The sequence below is a fragment of the Harmonia axyridis genome, chromosome 2 (assembly GCF_914767665.1).
Source record: "Harmonia axyridis chromosome 2, icHarAxyr1.1, whole genome shotgun sequence".
Lineage (NCBI taxonomy): Eukaryota > Metazoa > Arthropoda > Insecta > Coleoptera > Coccinellidae > Harmonia > Harmonia axyridis.
In genome coordinates, this window is record NC_059502.1 from 19,549,139 (window position 1) to 19,571,097 (window position 21,959).

General features: G+C 34.7%; 2 protein-coding genes across 6 annotated transcripts in view; one reads left to right on the forward strand and one right to left on the reverse strand.

Annotated features, from left to right (window-relative positions):
• LOC123674125 (cyclin-dependent kinase 14) overlaps window positions 1-21,959 on the reverse strand; it is a 179,958-nt gene that overhangs the window by 12,487 nt on the left and 145,512 nt on the right. For 4 of the 5 annotated variants that reach the window (XM_045608992.1, XM_045608995.1, XM_045608994.1 and 1 more), the window contains exon 3: window positions 14,413-14,541. In XM_045608992.1, the coding sequence (XP_045464948.1) occupies window positions 14,413-14,541 (129 nt within the window). Of the gene's footprint in view, window positions 1-3,369; window positions 3,681-14,412; window positions 14,542-21,959 lie in introns of those variants that run through there. The other variant, XM_045608996.1, reaches the window with a different exon arrangement.
• LOC123674124 (piggyBac transposable element-derived protein 3-like) lies at window positions 622-2,956 on the forward strand. Its single transcript, XM_045608991.1, has 2 exons — window positions 622-854; window positions 1,073-2,956. The coding sequence occupies exons 1-2, from the start codon at window positions 835-837 to the stop codon at window positions 2,889-2,891; spliced, it is 1,839 nt and encodes a 612-aa protein (XP_045464947.1). The 5' UTR covers window positions 622-834; the 3' UTR covers window positions 2,892-2,956.

A 21,959-nucleotide genomic window follows, 5' to 3' on the forward strand; every position in this document is an offset into this window, starting at 1 on the left:
AGAATATCTTATTTTTTTAGGCCTAGACATTCAGCTCTCATGTTGCCAAACACATTGCTGATATTAATGAAATATTTTCGTTTCATTCTTGATGTAAGACTACATTGCTAAAAAAATAAGTTGAAGGGTAATTAGTCCCATTAATTTGAGTTCATTAACATTTCCATTACTTCATTTGTGTAGCTTTGTAAAGTACTGAGTGAAGCCGAGTTCCTTTTATCAACAACCAACTTTTTTAAATTAGCTACTAGTAGTATTACTAGACGAGATGTAAGCCTTAAACTTAACATTCGCCTTGTGAGATGTTACGTGCTGTCAATTCTTTTCTACGGAATGTAAGCGTGGACATTGAAAATCGATACCAGAAGGATAGAAGCATTTGAGATGTGGATGTACCGTAGAATACTAAAAGTATCGACGACAGAGAGAGTAACGAATGTGGAGATTTTGCGGAGAATGGAGAAAGATAAAGAATTGGTACTGACTATTAAAAAGCGCAAACTGCAATACCTGGGACATATTATGAGGGGAGATAGATACCAGTTGCTACAGCTTATTGTCCAGGGCAAGATAATGGGCAAAAGATCAATAGGAAGAAGAAGAAAATCATGGTTGAAGAACTTAACCCATTACAGCCCCGTGGCAACTTAAGTTGCCACGGCGCATTCGACTACATTCTATGCGCACGCGCATAGATATTGAAGTTCCATTGGTAAATTCCGGTCATGTGATATGTCCTGTCTCGAATAGCACAAACGTCAGTCAGATATTGTCAAACAGTGAGTTAGTGTATAACGATTTATTCAGAGCTCTTGAACTTTTTCATTCACCATAATGGCCGTCGATGAGAGATTGTAAGTATTCTATTTCAATAATGCATGCACATTTGTATTTTTGTACCAGTTTTATTCAATATGAATTCAGCAGTATATTTCTTCTTCACAGTAATATTTTCATGCAATATTTTGCTTTTGCCATACGGGCAAAGTTTGATGGCAACTAAAGTGGCCAACGGGAACACGTGACAACGGTTTCTGCAATATTTACATTTCTTACTGAATGATTTCGACAGGTATACTCGTGGAAGATCAGGCACTGGATTACTTCTTCATGAATTAATTGACCTTATCGAGAACGATGAGGACATATCAGCCACCAATATAGCCATATGTCCACCTGATGAACTTCCTGGTGCAGATACAGATAAGGACTCTGATTTATCGGATGAAGAGGTAGTTGGAGATTTTGACCACCTTCCTGCCCGTATATTACGCTCTCAGGTGGAAATGCAGAATCCAGAAATCGATGATGATCACGGCAATCCAGTCGTCCAAGATGAGAACCATTCAGAAGAACCTAGACCGACGACTTCTTCGCAGACAAGAGTAAGAAGCACCAAACGTAAGCGTCCCACAGAACGTACTTGGAAGCCGAAAATGAATGGGTTATCTTCAAGTATTCCTGAACTTGAATGCGAATACCGACCGGTAGCAGAAGATCTTCTGAAAGAAACGGTAAAAAGCCCTATTGAGGCTTTTAGGGCTTACTTCTCGGAAGATTTATTGAGTCATATCGTAACCGAAACTAATCGTTATGCTATGCAGAAACTCGTTCACAACCTGAATGCCACTGCTGAAGAAATGATTACATTTGTCGGAATTATGTTGATGTCAGGTTACCACCCTCTTCCATATAGAAGACTCTACTGGAAACAAGATCCAGATGTTCATTCGCACTTAGTTTCCGATGCCATCCGTCGAAACCGATTCGATGAACTGATAAGTTTTATTCACCTTGCCAACAATGAAAACAATGATGGAAGTGATAAAATGTACAAGGTCCGACCTATTTTTGATCACCTCAACAACTCTTTCAAACAAATCAGTCCTGGGCCCACTATTAGTATCGACGAGAGTATGATTCCTTATTACGGAAGGCATGGGTGCAAACAGTTTATTCGCGGAAAACCTATCAGATTTGGGTTCAAGTTATGGGTTGCCGCGGATCCATCTGGATACATCCATCATGTTGAACCCTATTGTGGAAGTTCAACTCGTCTTCCAGAAACTGGACTCGGTCAAGGAGGTGACGTAGTAATTGGACTTGTAGACCACATGAAATTGTCAAAGGGTATTCGACTCTACTTTGACAATCTTTTTACATCGGTTGGGTTGTTGGAAGAGCTTAGTTCTAGAGGACTTGGTGGAACTGGTACTCTGCGTGAGAATCGCTGTAGTGTTTCAATGAAACTTCCAGATAAAAAAACGTGGAAAAATAAACCCAGAGGTGAAACATCCACCAGTTCTTCAGGAGATATTTTAGCAGTCCGTTGGAATGACAACAATGTTGTTACTGTACTTACTAATTGTGATAATGTACATCCTATGTCAAAGTCAAACCGATACTCCAGAATTGAAAAGAAGGTCATTTCTGTCAAAGTACCAGGTCCTATTGCTCGTTACAATAGTAACATGGGTGGAGTAGATCTTTCTGATCAATTTTTGGCTTCCTACCGAAACAGAATCAGGTCGAAAAAATGGTGGTGGCCTTATTTCTCTTGGACTGTGGATGTATGCAGCACACAAGGTTGGTTACTGTATCGTCGCCTTGGGCATGATATTCCTCTATTGGATTTCAGACGTCAGTGTGCTATTTTCATTCTGAAGTCTTACGGCAGTCCTCCAATGGTAGCAGGAGTTCGATCATCTCTAGAGTTCACACCAGCTCTCGAAGAAATAAGAAAAGATCGAACAGATCATTTCATCGAAAAAGGTGAATCCAAGTATCGCCGTTGTAAAGTATGTGGCAGGCGTACAATTTTTGTATGCAAGAAGTGTGAAGTTCCTGTTCATCCTGATGAGTGTTTCAAAATTTTTCATGATGTAAAATAATAATATTTTATGTAATTTCATAGGAAATATTATACGGTTGAATCACAATAGATGTATACGATTGATATGCTAGTTTTATTGTACTTTGGAAAATTTCTTCATGAATTATCCCAGTGGCAACTTAAGTTGCCGCTTCATAGTAACTCTCCTGCATGTTCGATCATTATTTTTATAACACAATATCACTTTTTGAGTCTAAATAACTCATCAGACAAAGTTTCAGTTGAAAATCTTCACGGGGGAATTATGGGCTTTAATGGGTTAAGAGAAAAGTGCAATTGCAACAACTGTCAATTGTTTAGATCTGCAGTATCGAAAATAGGCATAGCTTTGATGATGATAGCCAAACTTCGGAACGAAGACGGCACCTGAAGAAGAAGAAGTATTACTAGGGTCCGTTGTGTAATAGATATTCCAGGGATTTCCAATAACAAATAATTTAGAACATTATAAGATTAAGCAAAAGTTCTAAACTTACCAAATACTAAAACTACAGAAAAAAACACATTTGTGTTAAGACACTTCTCCGATACGTTCCAACTCAGGGAATACCTGAAGAACTGAGCTTTAAAAGTCACTGTGATATTTGTCAGAATGGGAAAGCGACGTTTCATACGCGATAAACTCATTTTCGCGAGATAATACCGACTATTGTGTCAATTGATTCACGTACACTTCGGCTATTCATACTAAGAACAAAGAAGGGGATAAGAATGTTTAGCTCTGTTATTGGAGATTAGTTGTTTACTTCAGAATTAGAAATATGTGCGATTGCAACTAGCTCTGTCACGTTTATGTCATTCAGTTGAAGAGAAGTAGGTTCAGAAACCGGTTGATATTCAATCTGCAGTCAACAATATACGCTTATTGAATTTATCGAGTTATGCAGGCAGTCCCTTGAAGGACGTGCATCTCATGGCAAGGTGGATTCACTTTTATTCCATGAGAATATGTATACGCTTGAAATTGTTATTCTATATTATACATGCAAAATCTTAACCCATAGAGTAATAAACATAGAAATGCTTAGATTACGTTGTCGGATTGTGATATATTTTCAAATCCACAATTTTACTATATCGTTATGAATGTATATTATATTGAATGAAATATATTCATTTGAGTGGTTCCCGATTAAATATGCAAATTTGAATATTTGGAATCCGATATTTTCCTAATTGTCGAATTTATAATAAGCAGAATATTTATTATCTTCAGTATCTACCTGCTGAAATCCAAGGTTTGACAACTTTTGCTTAGTGTTATCAGTTGTTTCACGTCGTTTGACGCGCTTGTTTTCTGAATTTCTGATATATTTATGTATTTATTTCAATATATTTTGAGTTAATATGAAATGTTGATTCAGTATGAGACATAAGAAGTGCGTTCTTTGTGGAGAAACTCGCGAATTGAGTGAAATATCGTATGACTGATATGTTTTCATTTCCGCGCGCTTCATGTCAAATTTGATAGTTCATGATGGGGATAAAATTTGCTTACTGAAAATGACATATGCTCCCTCTATCTATGTTTATTACTCTGAGGTTTGTAGTATCACAAATTTGACAGATAATAGTAAGATGTCTAAAAACCAGGTGTATGGACTGCTTTTGTTTTGCCAATTTTGAGAATATTAGTTAAGCTTCGTTATGTCAACTGTAGGTAGCGCTATCAACAAATTAAGATTCTTGTTGTTTATTATTTATAAGTTTTGTGCCATTATGTAGCTATATATGTATATCTTTCATTATAGTTATGATCTATGGAAGCAATTCTTGTAATTGAAATACCAATAAACTCTCTCTATTTCAAATATTTGAATTCATTCCAGTAAACGTTTCGTGTTTTGTTTCACGACTTTACGCGATCATACTCGGTTACACATCGCTTTTGATTGGTCAGTATCGGGTTTTAATTAATGTATCCAATCAAAATCAACAGAAAAAGATCGAAATGACAAGTATGACATTGCGGCGCCGCCACGAACTAAAACTAATATTTTCAAATTGGTCGAATGTCATTGCATTCAAAATTTGAGGAGTGCATACACCATGGTTTTAGACATCTTAGATAATAGATAAATTCGTGACAGGAAAGTACCGAGTACCAACCTTTACTAATAAAATATAACCATGAAATCTGTGCGAATCTACGATATTCGTGCAATATTCTACAAGATATGGCAGAATGAACGGATTAGCCACAGAATTAGGGAAAAAACAGATCATTCTATATAAGGTCTTAATAACTAGATCGATAATATTGCGCCAGATACCCCTCGAGAGAAAATTGTAATTATTATTATTATATTCAAAAATTCGTAACTTCGAAACTAAAAAGATTAAGACTGAAAAATGTTGTAGTAAGTATCATCATAGCATTACATTTTTCCAATTTTCTGAATATCTGTGACATCTGTGTTCAAGTTTCTCATATATGATTATTTCTTTTAATGAAATCTTGATTTTTCTGCTTTCAGAAATGATATATTTTGTTTTTGATCCAGGAGGACCAATGTTAGTCTAAATTTCAATAATATGAATTTTGGAACTTAATAGACGAACGGATTTTTTCAATCGATTTTTGTACTCTACATATTTCAAAACATTAACTGTGAAAATTTCAGTAGAAATTTTTTAATTATAATAATAAATCAAAATTTTCTCGTAAATGTGTGATATATATGTTTGTTAATATACGTAGGCTGGAGTTTGAAGCTACTGATTCAACATAAACACCATATTTCATTCTTGAACGTTTCAAAACTCTTAAAATGTTGTTTCGAAACTGAGAATAGGTTCAACGAAATTGGCGAGAACTGAAAGATGAAATACGATCGGAAATACCAGAATTGGAAAACGAATTTATTTTCCCAGAAGCCATTATAAGGTTTCTTTTATCTGCAGCAGAGAAACGTAATTACAAACTGAAATTGAAATTGCCAACAGATCTCCTACTCTGCTATATTACACAAAAAAAGAAAAAATCTATTTTTCCATTTCCTACACACATTCTTCATACTGTCGTATCGTTTGTCGATATGAAACTACCGCAAGAACAAAACAATGAGGTGTAATTGAACTCTAGGCTCACGGTGCAAAATTACACACGAAAGTATGCTACCGGAAATAGTGATAAGAAACAACAATAGGAGAATGTCTACAGCAATTCAATATCAACATCTTACGGCACCTCGAACTTTTATCAGTGACATAGGAGCCTTTTAGAAGGTTTCGAGTAGAGAAGGCTTTCGCAGTTTTCACATATTCAAACATTTCCGTGTCATTCCAAACCGGTAATTGCTTGAACTCTGTGGTCTTGTTGATATTGAATATTGATTCAGTCTTCACTTGATGAAAATTCATTTTAAAAGATATTAAATGACAATTATTCTATCTTCACTTTTAATTATTCAATAAAACAATTGTTTCGTATTGTAAAATATCTGAAGAAGCTACTGTGTAGCGAAACAATTGTCATATTGAATAAAAAAAAGTGGAAATAGAATAACTTTTATTCAATTCATATCGATTTTTGCTTCGCTTAAATCAAGAACGTTTTCTGAACGAAAATTTGCACAACGATTCGAGCTATTTATTCTCAGAAACATTCAAAACTCATGAAAAAATGTGAAATGCACTTGGCCATAGAATGAAAAGCGCTTAAAAGCTACTGACTTCACCCCAGTGCTTCCTCTTTTTTTTTCAGTTAACACAAAATTTTGCAAACACTTTAAAACTGTTTTTATGTTCACTACATAATTTTTACTCTGTCATATTTATTGTTACGGAATTATTTTCTTTGAGATTATGATCAAGTTTTTCTAGTTGATGATACGAACTATCAACACTAATTTTCCAAAAGCTTGAAATAATTATTCTAGGTAAACACGTAAAATCTCAATCCGATCAGATTCGTAATCATGGAAATATTAGATGTTCCTCACTTGTAATTCAAATGTAGACCCAAATCGTGCGGGAATATCTCAGTTGCACACAGATTTAATTATTATTTTTTTATAAATGTTTGTACTCAGAACTCTTCTGTCACGGATTTATCTATTAATTGTTTAATTTGTGATACAGAGAACAGTCCTCCCATCCAATATTTTTTAATGCAAAATTCACTCAACGATATTTATGGCAATATTACATTACTTTCAACAAAAATTCAGTGAATTAGAGAAAATAATGTATAATACTAGAATAGAAGGCTCATTCTGACACTCGTTCATTCAAAACCTTCGAAGCAGGTTTTTGAAATCGTCGACGAATATATCAATGCCGATACTTGTAGTATAAAAGTTATTTGAAATCCAAGTGCAGAAGGCATAGATATTCTTTCATGAGTTCAAAAATCAAAAGCAAGCCATGTATAGTGGCGAGTTCTTTCTAGATATTTTGCTTGAGTTTTCTATGATTGTAATGAAGCTATAAACACAAAATTTTACACGAAGCTTGAAATAATTTTTTTACAAACATATTTCCAGAAAAACTCAACCTTATCGAAATCACGAAAAAAATTCGGTCGAATTTCAATTTTGAAATCAACAAGAAAACCAATTTCGATTGGCCATATTTACGGAATCACTGGCTGAATTTTGCCTATTGAAGAACTTGAGAGGGAATACCACCTCGTGGTTGCTCAGTTCAAAACGAAATTAGAGATATTTCTTTTTACAATTCACCGAATTTTATTGGGTGTTCACATAATTTCCTTAAACAATAATCTACATGGAAGAAAGTAAATATTTCTAATTTACAAATAAAAATAAATGAAAAAATTGGTAACTTTTCGTTAAAGTAGGCGAAGCAAGATCCAGAAACTTTCCCATATAGGCAGGAGTTCCCCAAGGAAGTGTCCTTGGCCCATATCTATATTTATCATATACTTCTGATCTTCCAACATGCTCAGACACAACTATTGGTACTTTTGCTGATGAAACTAAGCTGGTCCAAGACCACTTGAATATACTAGTGACATGGACAAGTGGAAAATTAAGATAAACGAAGAGAAATCTAAACAAGTTAATTTCACTTTGAGAAGGGAATCCTTCCCATCAGTCCATATTAATAATAAAATAGTACCTAAGGGAAAATCACTCAAATACCTAGGGTTTCATTTGGACACCCTTCTGACTTGGAAAGAGCACATTAAGAAGAAAAGAAAACAAATCGATCTCAAAATTAGAGAAATACATTGGCTGTTGGGAAGAAGATCAAAATTTTCATTAGAAAATAAGATTCTGCTGTACAAAACTATTATCATACCAATATGGTCCAATTGAATAGAAATTTGGGGATGTGCTAGTAAATCGAACGTAGCTAATTTACAAAGATCTCAATCAAAAGCTTTCCGAATGATGGCCAATGCACCTTGGTACATAACTAATCAAACTTTACACGAAGATCTAAGAATACCGTACGTCCATGAAGTCATAAAAAAAAAACAAAAGCACAAAACATCACACAAGGTTGGAAGGGCACTAAAACATGCTTCTGCAATCACTTCTATCAGACAACCAGCCAAGAAGATTGAGAAGAGTATGGCCAGATGACTTACTGAAGAACTAGAAGATCCTCTCAATGAAGGGGGACTTGTCACGCTATTTTTAAATGTTAATAAATTAGCTCATAGAATGTATGTTCTGATTACTGATGAAAATTAAATTAAATAAAAATGAACAGTAACTAATATGGCATATTCCACTTAGCGGAAAATATGAGTTGAGTTTACTGCTGAATTATAGTATAGAAGGTGCCCAAAGCCTCTTTCTTATATGGCCAAGAACGAGTAAACATACGAGTAGACGATCGAATGCAATAAGCAATCTGCAGGGTGCGATAAACTTCCTACACTCATAAATGAAGCATTAGATCCGGGCTTGTAAATTCCAAACCTGTAATAAATTTCTCGAAATTTCACTGAGACACAAGGACCTTCGTATCTTCATTAATCATAAGGGACGATATTTTCAGACCCTAACATCTTGTTTAATTATAGTGTTGCTCTCATACCTGGATTTCACTGTGCTACATGATACAAGCAGATGAGCGTTGTTTGTTTCCTTGTAATATGAGAAGGAATTTGATCAAACCTCTCCCATCTTAATTGGGTCATATTTGAACAGCTTTCCGAGAAGGGTGTTAGTGAATTATGACGATTATGCTTAATGGACACGACATAGATAATACCTGTCAGAAATGATTGAGGTTATACTTTATGATCGACCTGCAATTCATTCATTATGAAAGTCGAAGAAAGTGTACGAAGTAGGTCCTTACGATAATGTTTTTCGATTGTTATTCCTTTTTGAGTATTTTAAAAAACTTTATGGATTGCATTCCTCACCTCAGGATGTTCAATGCGGTATTAGATACAAGATCTCATTTCTGCATATAATTTCTTCCACAAAACTTCTTAAGTAGGTATGTAGGCAAATCATTGGATGGTATAAATATGAATTCTATCATTTTGTCATGATGAGTATTTTTCGAATTTTGATTCAGAATGGTTTCAAACTATAAGGTTCGAATCATACTGTTGACACATCCGTCCTCAACTATCTTTATTTAAAAATTGCATATTCGAACAAGATAAAAATTTGCATCTTGGATGCAGAATGACATCTCAAGTATCTTGTTGAATGTTATGTAGAGGGCGTAACCAAAACCATAGAAAATTCAAGGAAAATATCGACACATATTTTCGTGACCACAAGACCGATGGAGTTTGAAAATTGAATATTGATTTGAAATAACAATTTCAAGCTGATCGCATCATCAGCATCGTAGACGATCCAAGAAGAGTATTAGGAAAAAATTCTTAAGTTAACATTTCCGTGATTATTAGATCCCATGGGGTTAAGGTTTTGTCTGTACATACAGTGCGAGTCAATAGTGCTCGATCGGTAGATAACTCCTGAAAATTTTGGGCTAGGAGAATGATTCAAATTTTGACGAAATCGACAGCACTCATCGCATAAGCCTGAATTATTTTTGTATACAGGGTGTTTCCAAAATAAACGTGAACCTTGAAGGACGTGTTAGTATGACTAATTTCCTGTCGTTTGAGCCATATTTAGTGATAACAAGTTGACGAGATATTTGAGTTCTAGTGATTTTCATAAGATGCCTGCCTTACTTCATTTTTCATCAATTTATCTACGTTGGCCAAATTTGATTATAATTTTGGATTATATTCGTGACCATCGAGAAGTCCGGATCTAACACCGTTAGAATAGAAGCAGCGAAAAGATTATGAGTAAATTTCAGGCGGAAGGACAACTAAAGAAGTAAGAAAGAGGGCTCGTGCTTGTGTAAGGAATGGTGTATGTCATTTCAAACATAATTTATGGATACATTTTCTACTGAAATTTAAACTTTAATTACAATAAAAAAATAATTGATTCATTACTTTCCTTTTTTTGCTTCTTCCCCCTTTCAAATCAAAATCTGATGAAACAAAATTCTTGCCTGCATTCTAACGGAAACTTTTTTAGAAAATGATGAAGGAATAAAGCAAATTTCTGAAATAATTTTGTCATACATAACTTGTGGAATTCGAAAGTTGCAGGAAAATTTATATTAGAAAATTACTATTCTATTTACATATTAATTCTTATTCAACATCTAATAGAGTATAGATTTGCTTTCTTCATACATATCATATCCTTTTCTGATGAAAATAATCGAAAATTCAAATTAAACTTCATCAACGTAAAAAAATTCACGAAAAATGAATATGAGAATTTTTTTAAAAAACACAAAAACCAAATATTTCAGAAACTGTGATTTTCGTTTATCAATAAATATGGCTCAATCGGCAGCAAATGAGAGATACTAACACCTCTTTCAATTCCATGGCCTCGCATAATGAATAATTTCTCGCGCAACGCTAGAGAGGTGGACAGGGGGCCCGGTTCTCTTTGAAATTCTGCTTTCCCCCCTGAAATTTGGAATACTAAGGCTAAAATAAATACAAGATTAAATGAACTATAATTTCGCTTCTCTTTGGCCACCCAAAAAAAAATCCGGCCCCTTCTAGGCCACCCCTATTGTTGAAAGCTGACGCCGCCACTGAAAAAACCACTACAAATCATAATAATAAGCATTACTAAATATACATTTTTGGACGCTACCCGAGGGAAAGCTGTAACCTGTGGTAGCAGTTCAAAATTAGGTTAGAGCAGGCTTTCAAAACAAATTATCGAAAATATCGTACATAATCAAATGGGAGTTTAAATCGGACCGCTCTTATGCAGAATGGAGCGGTGCACTCTGCCGTTCCCTGATTTTCCCAAGTGATTAATTGTATTCGGAATAATTATGTTACGCAGAGTAGACGAGCACTAACCTGATTATTCCATGAATAACATCACGGCGAACCTGGTTTTGTTACGTTCGGGGAATGAATATTCCCTAATTTTGGAGGGAAAACTACCACTATAGCCCTTAGAACGGGACGTGGGGAAATTTTGTCTTTTTTTCACGAGCTTTTCTGGGGGAAAAAAAAGTTGGACGATTGTTCTCCAATTCGAATGGTTCAGTTCGTTAAGTTAATACCTAGTCAATTTTTCTTAATTGTATTTTCTGGAATTGAAATTCTGAAGTAGAAGAAATGAATAATTCAAAGCCGATAAGATAATGCATAATTTTCCAGAAAAAAGGCTTTATCTGATCAATAGACGAGGCAGTTGCACATTACAGGGTGAGTTTTTGACTTGTACATATTTCAACCGAAGACTCCTAAGGTCAAAGGTAACACTTTTTTCTGTTTACATTTTTTCGATTCGGCTCGGTTGAAAAGATACAGGCTGTTGAAAATCTATAAAAAATTTAAATTTTAGTTTTATCTCGTAAATGGAATGGAATCGAAAGAAATGATTTTCGATATAGATTCTTATTGATGTGATGAATCTTTTAGGAACATAAAACTCCATCTGAGTCCGGTCAACTTCAAAATGCCCGCTATAGTAAGTGTTCTTTTTGAGCTCAGGAATCTTCGGTTGAAATATATGTACAAGTCAAAGATTCACCCTGTGCATTTAGTTGGAAAAAACGAATTTGGCGAAATCCCATGTAGAATTGAAAAATATACAGGTCACTGCCTGTGTCGAACATCAGCAAATCTGGCAAAAGCTGGAGCCAGTATGACTATGCTGAAAGGTCATGATGATTGGAAGAGTACGTCTATTGCTGAAGGATATATGTATAGAAAGCAATATACACTGCGCAAAAGAATTAACGCACATTATGGAAATCTCAAATTTATTCTACAACTGAAAGTTTTCTCAATGATTATTATTTTTATCAGAATTATGCATGCATATGTTATCCACTTCCAACGTTTTTCTTCAATACATATGTTTTTCCCAGCAGGAATAAAAAAAGATGAGATTATCAGATTTTGAATGTATTGGCTCCATTCTGAAATCAGTTGTTCTCGATCAATTCTAGTGATCAATAGTTTTTCTTTCGTTTGATTTTCTACACTCGATCGCTATGCAACGCGAAACACGCAATTGGACCCAAGAGGAATCTGCTCTACCCAAGCGGTAGTTTTGCGGGAAGAAGGGTGGACATACACAAGAATTGCAGAAAGGTTTGGAGTTTCCCATACAAGTGTGTCCAGAATGTTGCAGCGGTTCAGGGAGACAGGTATGAATGTCCGAAGACCAGGACAGGGTAGACCACGGGTAACAACTGCCATTCAAGAACGTTACTTGAGAGTTTCTTCGTTGAGACAACGGTTTGCAACCGCTCGCCTCCTTCAAAATCAGCTTGAGCAAACTCATGGGGTGCAAATTAGCACTCAGACAATAAGAAATCACCTCAGAGAATATGAATTGAGGCCTCGTGTCGCGACAAGAGGCCCTACTCTTACCCCAGCCCATTCAAGGGCGCCCTTCTTCTCGCAAAACTACCGCTTGGGCAGATTCCTCTTGGGTCAAATTGCGTGTTTCGCGTTGCATTGCGATCGAGTGTAGAAAATCAAACGAAAGAGAAACTATTGATCACTAGAATTGATCGAGAACAACTGATTTCAGAATGGAGCCAATACATTCAAAATCTGATAATCTCATCTTTTCTTATTCCTGCTGGGAAAAAACATATGTATTGAAGAAAAACGTTGAAAGTGGAAAACATATACATGCATAATTCTAATGAAAACAATTATCATTGAGAACACCTTCAGTTGTAGAATAAATTTGAGATTTCCATAATGTGCGTTAATTCTTTTGCGCAGTGTATTTCGGGAATGCTAGCAGGCATACCTTCTGACATTGTTTTCATTTAAAAAAGTTGATAACCAGACAATGAAACAAAATTAGATGTTGATAGTGTTCATATGTTGTTTTGATCATTAATTAGTTAATAAAACTAAACTTATAAAATATATACATATAAAACTATTTCCTTGTTCACATTATGCCTTAGTTCTATAAAGTACTTAGATTATGCCCAAGTGAATAATGTAGATTATATTGGCAACAGGTCTTTTTAGTCTGAGTTCCCGGCCATTCGGGCATTGAAGGGAATGAAGAGGCCAACACACTTGCCAGAAAAGAAGTACAAACTCCTTTCATTGGCCCGGAACCTTTCTGTAGTATAGGCAAATGTAACTACAAGAAAGAGTTCCAGGAGAAGGAAAAAATCAAAAGAGAAACACTTTGCGGAATCATCCTGGGTTGGATTATTCCAAAAAGTTTCTTCGAAACACTACGAGATCCAAGAAGTATCCGGATCTTAAGAATATACTACACCTCTTCACTGGATTCCTCATAGCGCATTATCACCTTAGGATACACCCGATGAAAAAGGCACAAAACCCTAGGCTTTTTGATTATAAATTCTAAGCAGTTCATTGTCAACACAATTGAATTGTATCATTCTTCAGTAAGACCAAGGAAACACATCATGAGATTGGGTCTGGCAGAAAATGACGGGTGCAGTCTGTGTGGAGGAGGAAGGAACTTTGGATCACCTGGAGAAGGACTGCCTCGCCATCACTAGCCAATGCAAAATCTGCTTTGGACAAGAAATTTGTAGAAGTGAGGAAGTAGTCTCATTGAAGCCATCCCAGATACTGGAGTTTATTAGAACTCTAGAACTAGAAGACGAGTTGTTGATCATGTATAATAGCTCTGATGAGGGGCACAATAGACCATTAGGTCGCAGTGCAACAGACTCCTAAAATTTAATCTTAAATTGGTAATCACTCAAACAGAATATAATAATTCAATTGTTGCCTCTATTCATATACCGACTCTGTGGATTTAACAGCTCTATAAATTTAGCGGATCTTCGAATCCATCAGCTCTATGGAATTACCGGTTCTGCGAACCCACCAGCTCTATGGATCTACCGGCTATGAAGATTTATCGGCTTCATTCATCTATAAGCTAGGTCAATCTGCCGGCTCACTAATATAATTGCTATATAATTTCAGGTAATATTGTTTGCTGATATGCGATGGAAGTGAATTTGCGTTCAGAATATGAAATGAGACAGAAACTTACCGTATCTAATATCACCTTTTCCCGCAGGAATATTGCCATTTGGTTCAAGGCGATCTAGGAACTCTTCACTGTATCCATTATAAGGAAGTTTGGCATGATTATGTTCTTCTGATTCTTCCTTCGAAATCGCTGAAAATAAAGAAAGTTATCAAATATAAGAACATACATGAAATTTTGGCAATAAAACATATTATATTTCAAATACATAACATATTGTTTTTATTTGTCATGAGAATAATCACAACAATAAAAGTACAAGGTAGATATGCCAATCGGTAGCTGGTTCTTGGGAATTTATTCTCTATTGATCCACAGACCTGTTCGTGATGATCCCGACCTCATTATATGGAAGCATACAAGTACTTTCAATTTGCATAGATCATCGCTACACCACTATTAAATTCATTTCGTGCAAGAATTGTGATTGTAACTCCAAGATGCCATCCAATGTGTTTCAGGCGAATCAATCTCCAGAGGAGACGCAAAATTCATTGACACCACCCCAACTCAAGGGCAGACATTTCAATCACATCATTTTTGGTAATAAATTGCCAAAAAGTGTAAGTATTTTCATAATTAATAGACATTTTTTCCAAAAACTGTTTATTTTTTTATATCGCTTTTTTACAAGAAAACTTTCTTTTGAGTCAACCTGTATTTTTATCCAATGTTCTAGCAACATATTCAGTTAAATTTAATTAGAACGTATTCGAATATTTTCCCTTTCGAGAAATGTAATACCATGAATTTATCATACAGATAAAAATTCTAGTGCAAACGATGCTAAAGAAGATCCATTCTAACAGCTCCATCTTCAATTTTTATCGCTGGAAGATGAAAATGAGTTAGGGGGACAACTTCTCCCGTAATATATCTCCATTTTCCTCGAATTGGGAATGACATTCGTTTCAGAGGAAACGCCAAGGCTTCTCAACCTATCAGTCATCTCTAATTCTTTGTTCTTGTCAGAATGAATTTATCTGGCAAAAAGTGAAGTCCACAGAGACATGAATTTGACGTTTTCGGCATCGGAATTGTACGCTACTCTGTGGTAGATATTTCCGTAAGAGCATGGACGAGTTTGTTTATTTTTCGGGTCGATCAACTTTACTGAATTTATTACGAAAATATTTGTTTTCGATTATGAGGAAAGGAGAATAATACGTTATGTATCTTTTCTCTAATTCTGTGGTTATTCCGTTCATTCTTCCACATCTTGTAGAACAAAATCGTGCGAGAATATATCAGAAACGCACAGTTTTCATGGTTATATTTTATTATTCTATGTTGGCACTCCGAACTTTCCGCCACGGCTTTATCTGTCAATTCATCAATTTGCCTTAAAGAAATCAGTTCTGCCAAACAACATTTTTCAATGCAAAAATCACTAAGTTATACTTATGGAAATATTTCATTAATTTCAATGAAAATGCAATGAATTAGAGAAAATAATGTATAATACTCGTACAGAAGGCTCATTCTACCACTCGTTCATTCCAAAACTCGCCACTTCGTGGCTCGTTTTTGAATTTTGAACTCGTGGAAGAATATCAATGCCTTCTGCACTTGTATTATAAATAACTATTCTGTTGTATCTTACATATTGGTTTATTATTTCTAATAATAATGGTTCAAGAAGAAAATTTTCAATATTGTCTATGATGTCACAGTTCACGTTGTGGTGAGAGCAGAATTCAGAGTTTCCTCGGAAATTTTTGTCAATAACTTGATGGAAAGCATGCAGCGAAGATGCTATACTCATTACGGAGAATAGAAATATGAATTATGGAAATTTTTAGAATATAGGTTTTTTGTAAAATTGTTTGCTTTTTCAAATATTGTATTTTTGTTATTGCGAGCACTTCATTTCTCTGAAATCTTACTATTCTAACCTGAAATGCTCTACTTATAATTATTTCAGAAAGAAATAGCTATTTCATGACGAGAAAACACAAATTAACTTTTGACAAACAGTTCTCATTACGAAACCTTACAAGAAGAGGTATTCCCTCGGGTATTCCTTTTCTAAAAATGCAAATTCAATTATTGTATGTTTATTGATGATATGTTATTTTTCTGGACGTAACTTTCTCAGGTTACTTTTCAAAACTCTCAAAACTTCATCGAGAATTCTGATCCAGAGAAAATAATAATCAATTTCATATATTTACTTCATCCTTCTTTCTACGATTGAAAAAAGGAGATTTTTTTTTATTTTTCGAATGAAACAGTGAAAATATTACGAAACTGTTGAAGAACAGTCGATATTGAACTGATGCTTTCTATTAGTTAACTTGCAAATTGCTGGATTCTTCCTCGAGTGGAGAAATGATGAGAGCATTATCTTCAACGATGCGTGAAACGATTTCTATGGTTGGATAATGCCTGAATGATAACTATCATCCAGAGACGACAAGATCATACTTTCTTCCAAACTATCATTATAAATTGCCGAGAAGATTGAAGACAATCACCTAATCGTTTATAGGTAGAAATTGTTCTTGAGCTACTGAGATGAAAAATCTCCAATTATGTTTTGGTATGAATATTAATAATATCAGTCAAATTTTGTGAAATATTGTCAAAATTCAATGAAAATTTCCGATTATATATCCTAGTGACTTTTGAATTGTATCTTTCTTGGCAATTGGTGTGACTGTTACGAAAATTGACAGATTATGGAATTTGAATATGAATCGTACGTTTCGAATTTTGAAATAATTTACAATAAAGCATTCAATTCATGAATTATATCTTACGAAGTCGATTTAACACCACCAGAATTAAGAGATTTTGCGAATAATGTTGCAAATCATTTCACTATATCCAAATTATATTATATTGACAGTTATTGACGTTTGTTGAAATTCGATAGGACTTGAAGTCAGTATAGGTATAGACAACCACAGAACGAAAAATTTTTAGAACTGTAATAATGAACTCATTACGATACTGAAATAGAGAATAGTATATTCTAAAACAAGTTGCAGAATGGGCTCCTATTCCAACACGAATGCGAAATTCAAAAACGGGCGTCGAAGGAGCGAGTTTTGGAACGCATGAGTGTTGGAATTGCCTTCTGCAACGAGTATTAGACGATATTTTCTCTATTTCAGTCAAGTTTTGTGAGATATTGTCGAAATTTAATGAAAAATTCAGATTATACATCCTAGTGACATTTGTATTGTATCTTGGCAGTTGGTGTAACTGTTACGAAAATTGACAGATTACGGGATTTCAGTTTGAATCGTACGATTCGAATTTCGAAATAATTTATAATTACGCATGAAACTCGTCAATTGTGTCTGACGAAATCGATTTTACACCAACAGAATTAAGAGAAATTACGAATATAATATCGCAAATCATTTCACTAAATCCAAATTATATTATATTGACAATTTGACGGGTGTTGTATTTTGATAGGATTGAAAGTCAGTATAGACAACCACAAAACGAAAAACATAACTGAAAACGATGCTGTAATGAGTTCATTACAGCACTGTTTTTAGAACTGTAATGAACTCATTACGATACTGAAATAGAGAAATTTATGATTTGGTCTCGTACACCATACGCTGAAATCTTGATTACAGAAAGAAAAAGGCATATTTCATCAGACCGAAATCGCGCCCACGTGGTTGTCTGCGTAGAGGGAGCCACTCGGCAATAAAAACGAGTGGCTGAACGTGCTTTCGGACGAAGATGCAAGGATAAACAGGTCGTAGCGAGGAGGGGGAAGAATACCCCTGACGTATACATCGTTCATTTCGCGAAATGGCGGATTATGGTGTCGCCAATTTGCGGAGGCCTCTTCGCAGAACGTTTCACTTGATATTAAAAGCCATAGAGTTGTCCTCGATACTTTTGGGGAAGGAATATCATTATCGGTTGGATGAATGCGATTCGTTATCTTCTATCGTTATAGGAGGATCGTCAGGTTTGCACTAGTCAAGAAGATTATGTCAAATTGAGCGTGGAATAGATTTGAACGTATTGATGGATTTGCTGATACTGCTAGAATACTTGGGGTTGTATTCATATGGTATTAAATTGTTATTATCTCGTATATTTCTTGTGTTTGGCTTGTTATTTGTAGCCGCCTTGTTACTTGATTTGTATGTGTTCAGCAGAATATCTTTCGGATATTCTTGCGTATATTGCCATAGAAGTTGTCTTCAATATTTGATGCAGTATATTTCGGTAAATTGAACGAAAATTTTTCTAAAACTTAACTGCACCTCTTGAATGAATAACTGAACTTGATATTATTTTTTGTTTGGTGTTTGTGTTATGAAAAAATGAACATTTATTTGTTACTTATGAATAAAATCCAAAAATTAATACAAAAATAGTGAAAGAGGCTATGTGGAATCTTATTCGTATCCGACACATTTCAAAGATATTAAGTAGTTTACTTTATTCATGGGCGCCCGCAGGGGGGGGGGGGCAGGGGTGGCCATGGCCCTCCCTGAGATTTTGATTATCTCATTTTTCAGCACAACACCCTCAATATATTTTTCTCAATCAAAGGTGCAAGGAAAAAAGGAAAGTAATGGATTCAAAACAATTTTCCGGTTTTCAATGAAAATCATGGACGCCTTATCGTTTTTCAATAATTTTCATTTTGCCCCCCCTGAGAAAAATTTCTGCGGGCGCCCATGACTTTATTAATGCCATTTCTGTACAGTAGGCTATGCCATTCAATCATGGAAAGATACACACATCAACAACATTTAGAAAATTGTTGAATTGTTTTATAGATATCACTGCTCATTTGTGAATACTGAGTAAAGTTTAAGAGGAAGTCATGGATGATATTATTCAGTTAATCGACTCACAATTCGTTGTATTGTAGATAAATTTTGACACAGTGTCTGAAGATGAACTTCAAAAAAGTTCTGAACTATTCAGTTGAACAATTCTATCCTCAAATTGTTAATATCCAATTTTATTGGAAAAATACAGAAAGTATAGTTCTTGATAGATTTTAGAAAAACAAAATTTCGATTTATTTACAATTTGAGTATGTTTTTATCACAGAAATGAGCAGTGAAAGTTTTCAGTAATCAAATTTTGTCCTCAACATAAACTATCAAATTTGACATGAAGCGCGCGGAATCAAAAATATATCAGTAATACGATATTTCACTCAATTTGCGAGTTTTTCCACAAAGAACGCAATTCTTATGTCCCATAGTGAATCAACTTTTCATATCAATTCAAAATATATTGAAATTAATACGTGAAAAAACCGATGACACTAGGATAGCAAAAGTTGCCAAACCTTGGATTTCAGCAGGTAGATACAGAAAATAATAAATATTCTGCTTATTATAAATTCGACAATTAAGGAAAATATCGGATTCCAAATATTCAAATTTGCATATTTAATCCGGAATCATTCAAATAAATATACTCGTGTGTACTCGCGTGTACTCCCTCTATTCATGAATATTACTCTATGGTTTTACCCGTCCCGAATTCTCTCATAGAAAATGATAAACCAAAAGACGTAGCAACCAACTCGAATTACGTCACAAAGCAGAGACGACGCCAGCCATATTAAACAGGTGAAAAGAAGACGAGACGAGACGAATCGAAAATCACATCTTCCGCATAGTTCAGAGGAAGCGAACCGTTGACAGATACGTCAATCGTACGGGGGATAATATACCGTGAAATCCATTAATGTTAGATGGAAGGCGGCCACGCTCCTCAAACTTCCCCGAGCAAATACAAACGAGCAATATATATTGATAAGGCGCAGAAGAGAACCGCACAACAGCTTCCGGGCCCATGCACTTCTTTCATAAATCAGATCATGCAGGAAGAGCGCGGCTGCCTTATATCGGGGGCCTCGAAACAATGAGCTGAAATAAAGCAGAAAAAATGGACGACCGAGTGCTCCTTTATTGCTTCCGTGGAATTGAAACTTATCGTTGTTTACCACAATTACAGAGAGAAAATGGCTCGCCCCTATAGAACTAAACGGCTATTAAATTTACCGTTGAGGCTCGATGTTGATTGCATTTTATTCCGGATCTTGATCGACAAGAGGGTATTACGTGTTTTATGAGTAATTTATTATTATATGTATAGCCCATTTCAATCGAGCAATTATTATAACGTAACTTAAACCTAACCTGGCGAAGTATACGATAGAGAAATTGGACATATTGGTTCTTTATTGAGGATAATAAAAAATATTAATGGTTCATTAATCCTAACCTTTGGAATCGTTCAAGAATCAATAATTTGGATACTGAATTTAAGGAAGATACAGGCAACACTTTCAAAAATCAAAATTGGTACGGGGTTTATTTGAAAGTTTTAAAAAACTTATAATTGATTCATTTACACAGATTACTTACTGGATCTTTATAATAATTTGGATTTTCTTGATTATTATTAGAAAATTGTTAGAAATTTTTTTTCTCGAAAGGGGTAACAGACACGACGAAAATAAAAGAAACCAAAAATATAGTGGACCAAAGTTTATTTTACATTTTTCTAAACTACCAGTGGACCAACAAAAAAGTTCTGGTGGAAAAAAAAAAGAAGAAAGTTTATTTTGCCTAATAAACTGATAGAAGTGGCCACTATTCCAGAAATAATATAACCCTGCAGATTTGTATGGAAAATTAGCATATAACATGATGAAAACTTCGAATTGCCGAATTTGAGTTGAACATCTTGTGAAGGGAAGGCTAAGAGAAAAAACTTGAAAAATAATCAAAGTTTAACACCCTCTATCTTGAAAACAAACAATGTTTATAGGACCATTTTTTTTTTGGAATGATAAGAGAAATCTGTCATTTTTTTGTACCTCCAATATAGGGACAGCCTGTATGTACGAATTATAACATTGAATATTCTTAAAAATTAAATATTCAAATATTTTTGCACAGGTACTAAGTTTAGTATGAATGTCGTATTAACCATCACAGTTTTATAGTTTGTTGAAATCTAATGTTACTTCTGAAGTCAAGGGCGTAGAAATGGGGAAGGGTACTAGCGGTAATTAATCGTATATTCATAAAAGAAATTTTTTTCCTAAGCATTGTGTGGGTAAATGAACAACCCAATGATCTAAAAAATTCTATGAACAGTCAATTATTATTAGAGAGAGATAAATTGAGAAATTGAATAGAATTAATAGAAACAAACAACTAAACTATGCCTCTCAAGAACAAATTACAAATTATCATACTAAACATTTATTTAAAACGTAACAGTATAGATGCATTCACACATATTTTTTGCTATATCGACAAACAAAAAAGTTCACGAAATTGTTTGTAGCGATCGTAAATTGAATTCGCTTGAGATAGCGTAGGAATTGGAGAATATCAGAAGGCAGTGCATTCGTTTCTATTATGTGAACATTTTTCCGCGCTTGCAGATCAAAAGCAACAACGTCGATTCAAACGTTGTTTGAAGAGTAAACAGAATTTTTTACGTTGATATGTGACAGTGGATGTTATGGCACCCGTATTTTCGGACGTACATGATGTATTGTCCATTGATTATCTTGACAAAGGTAA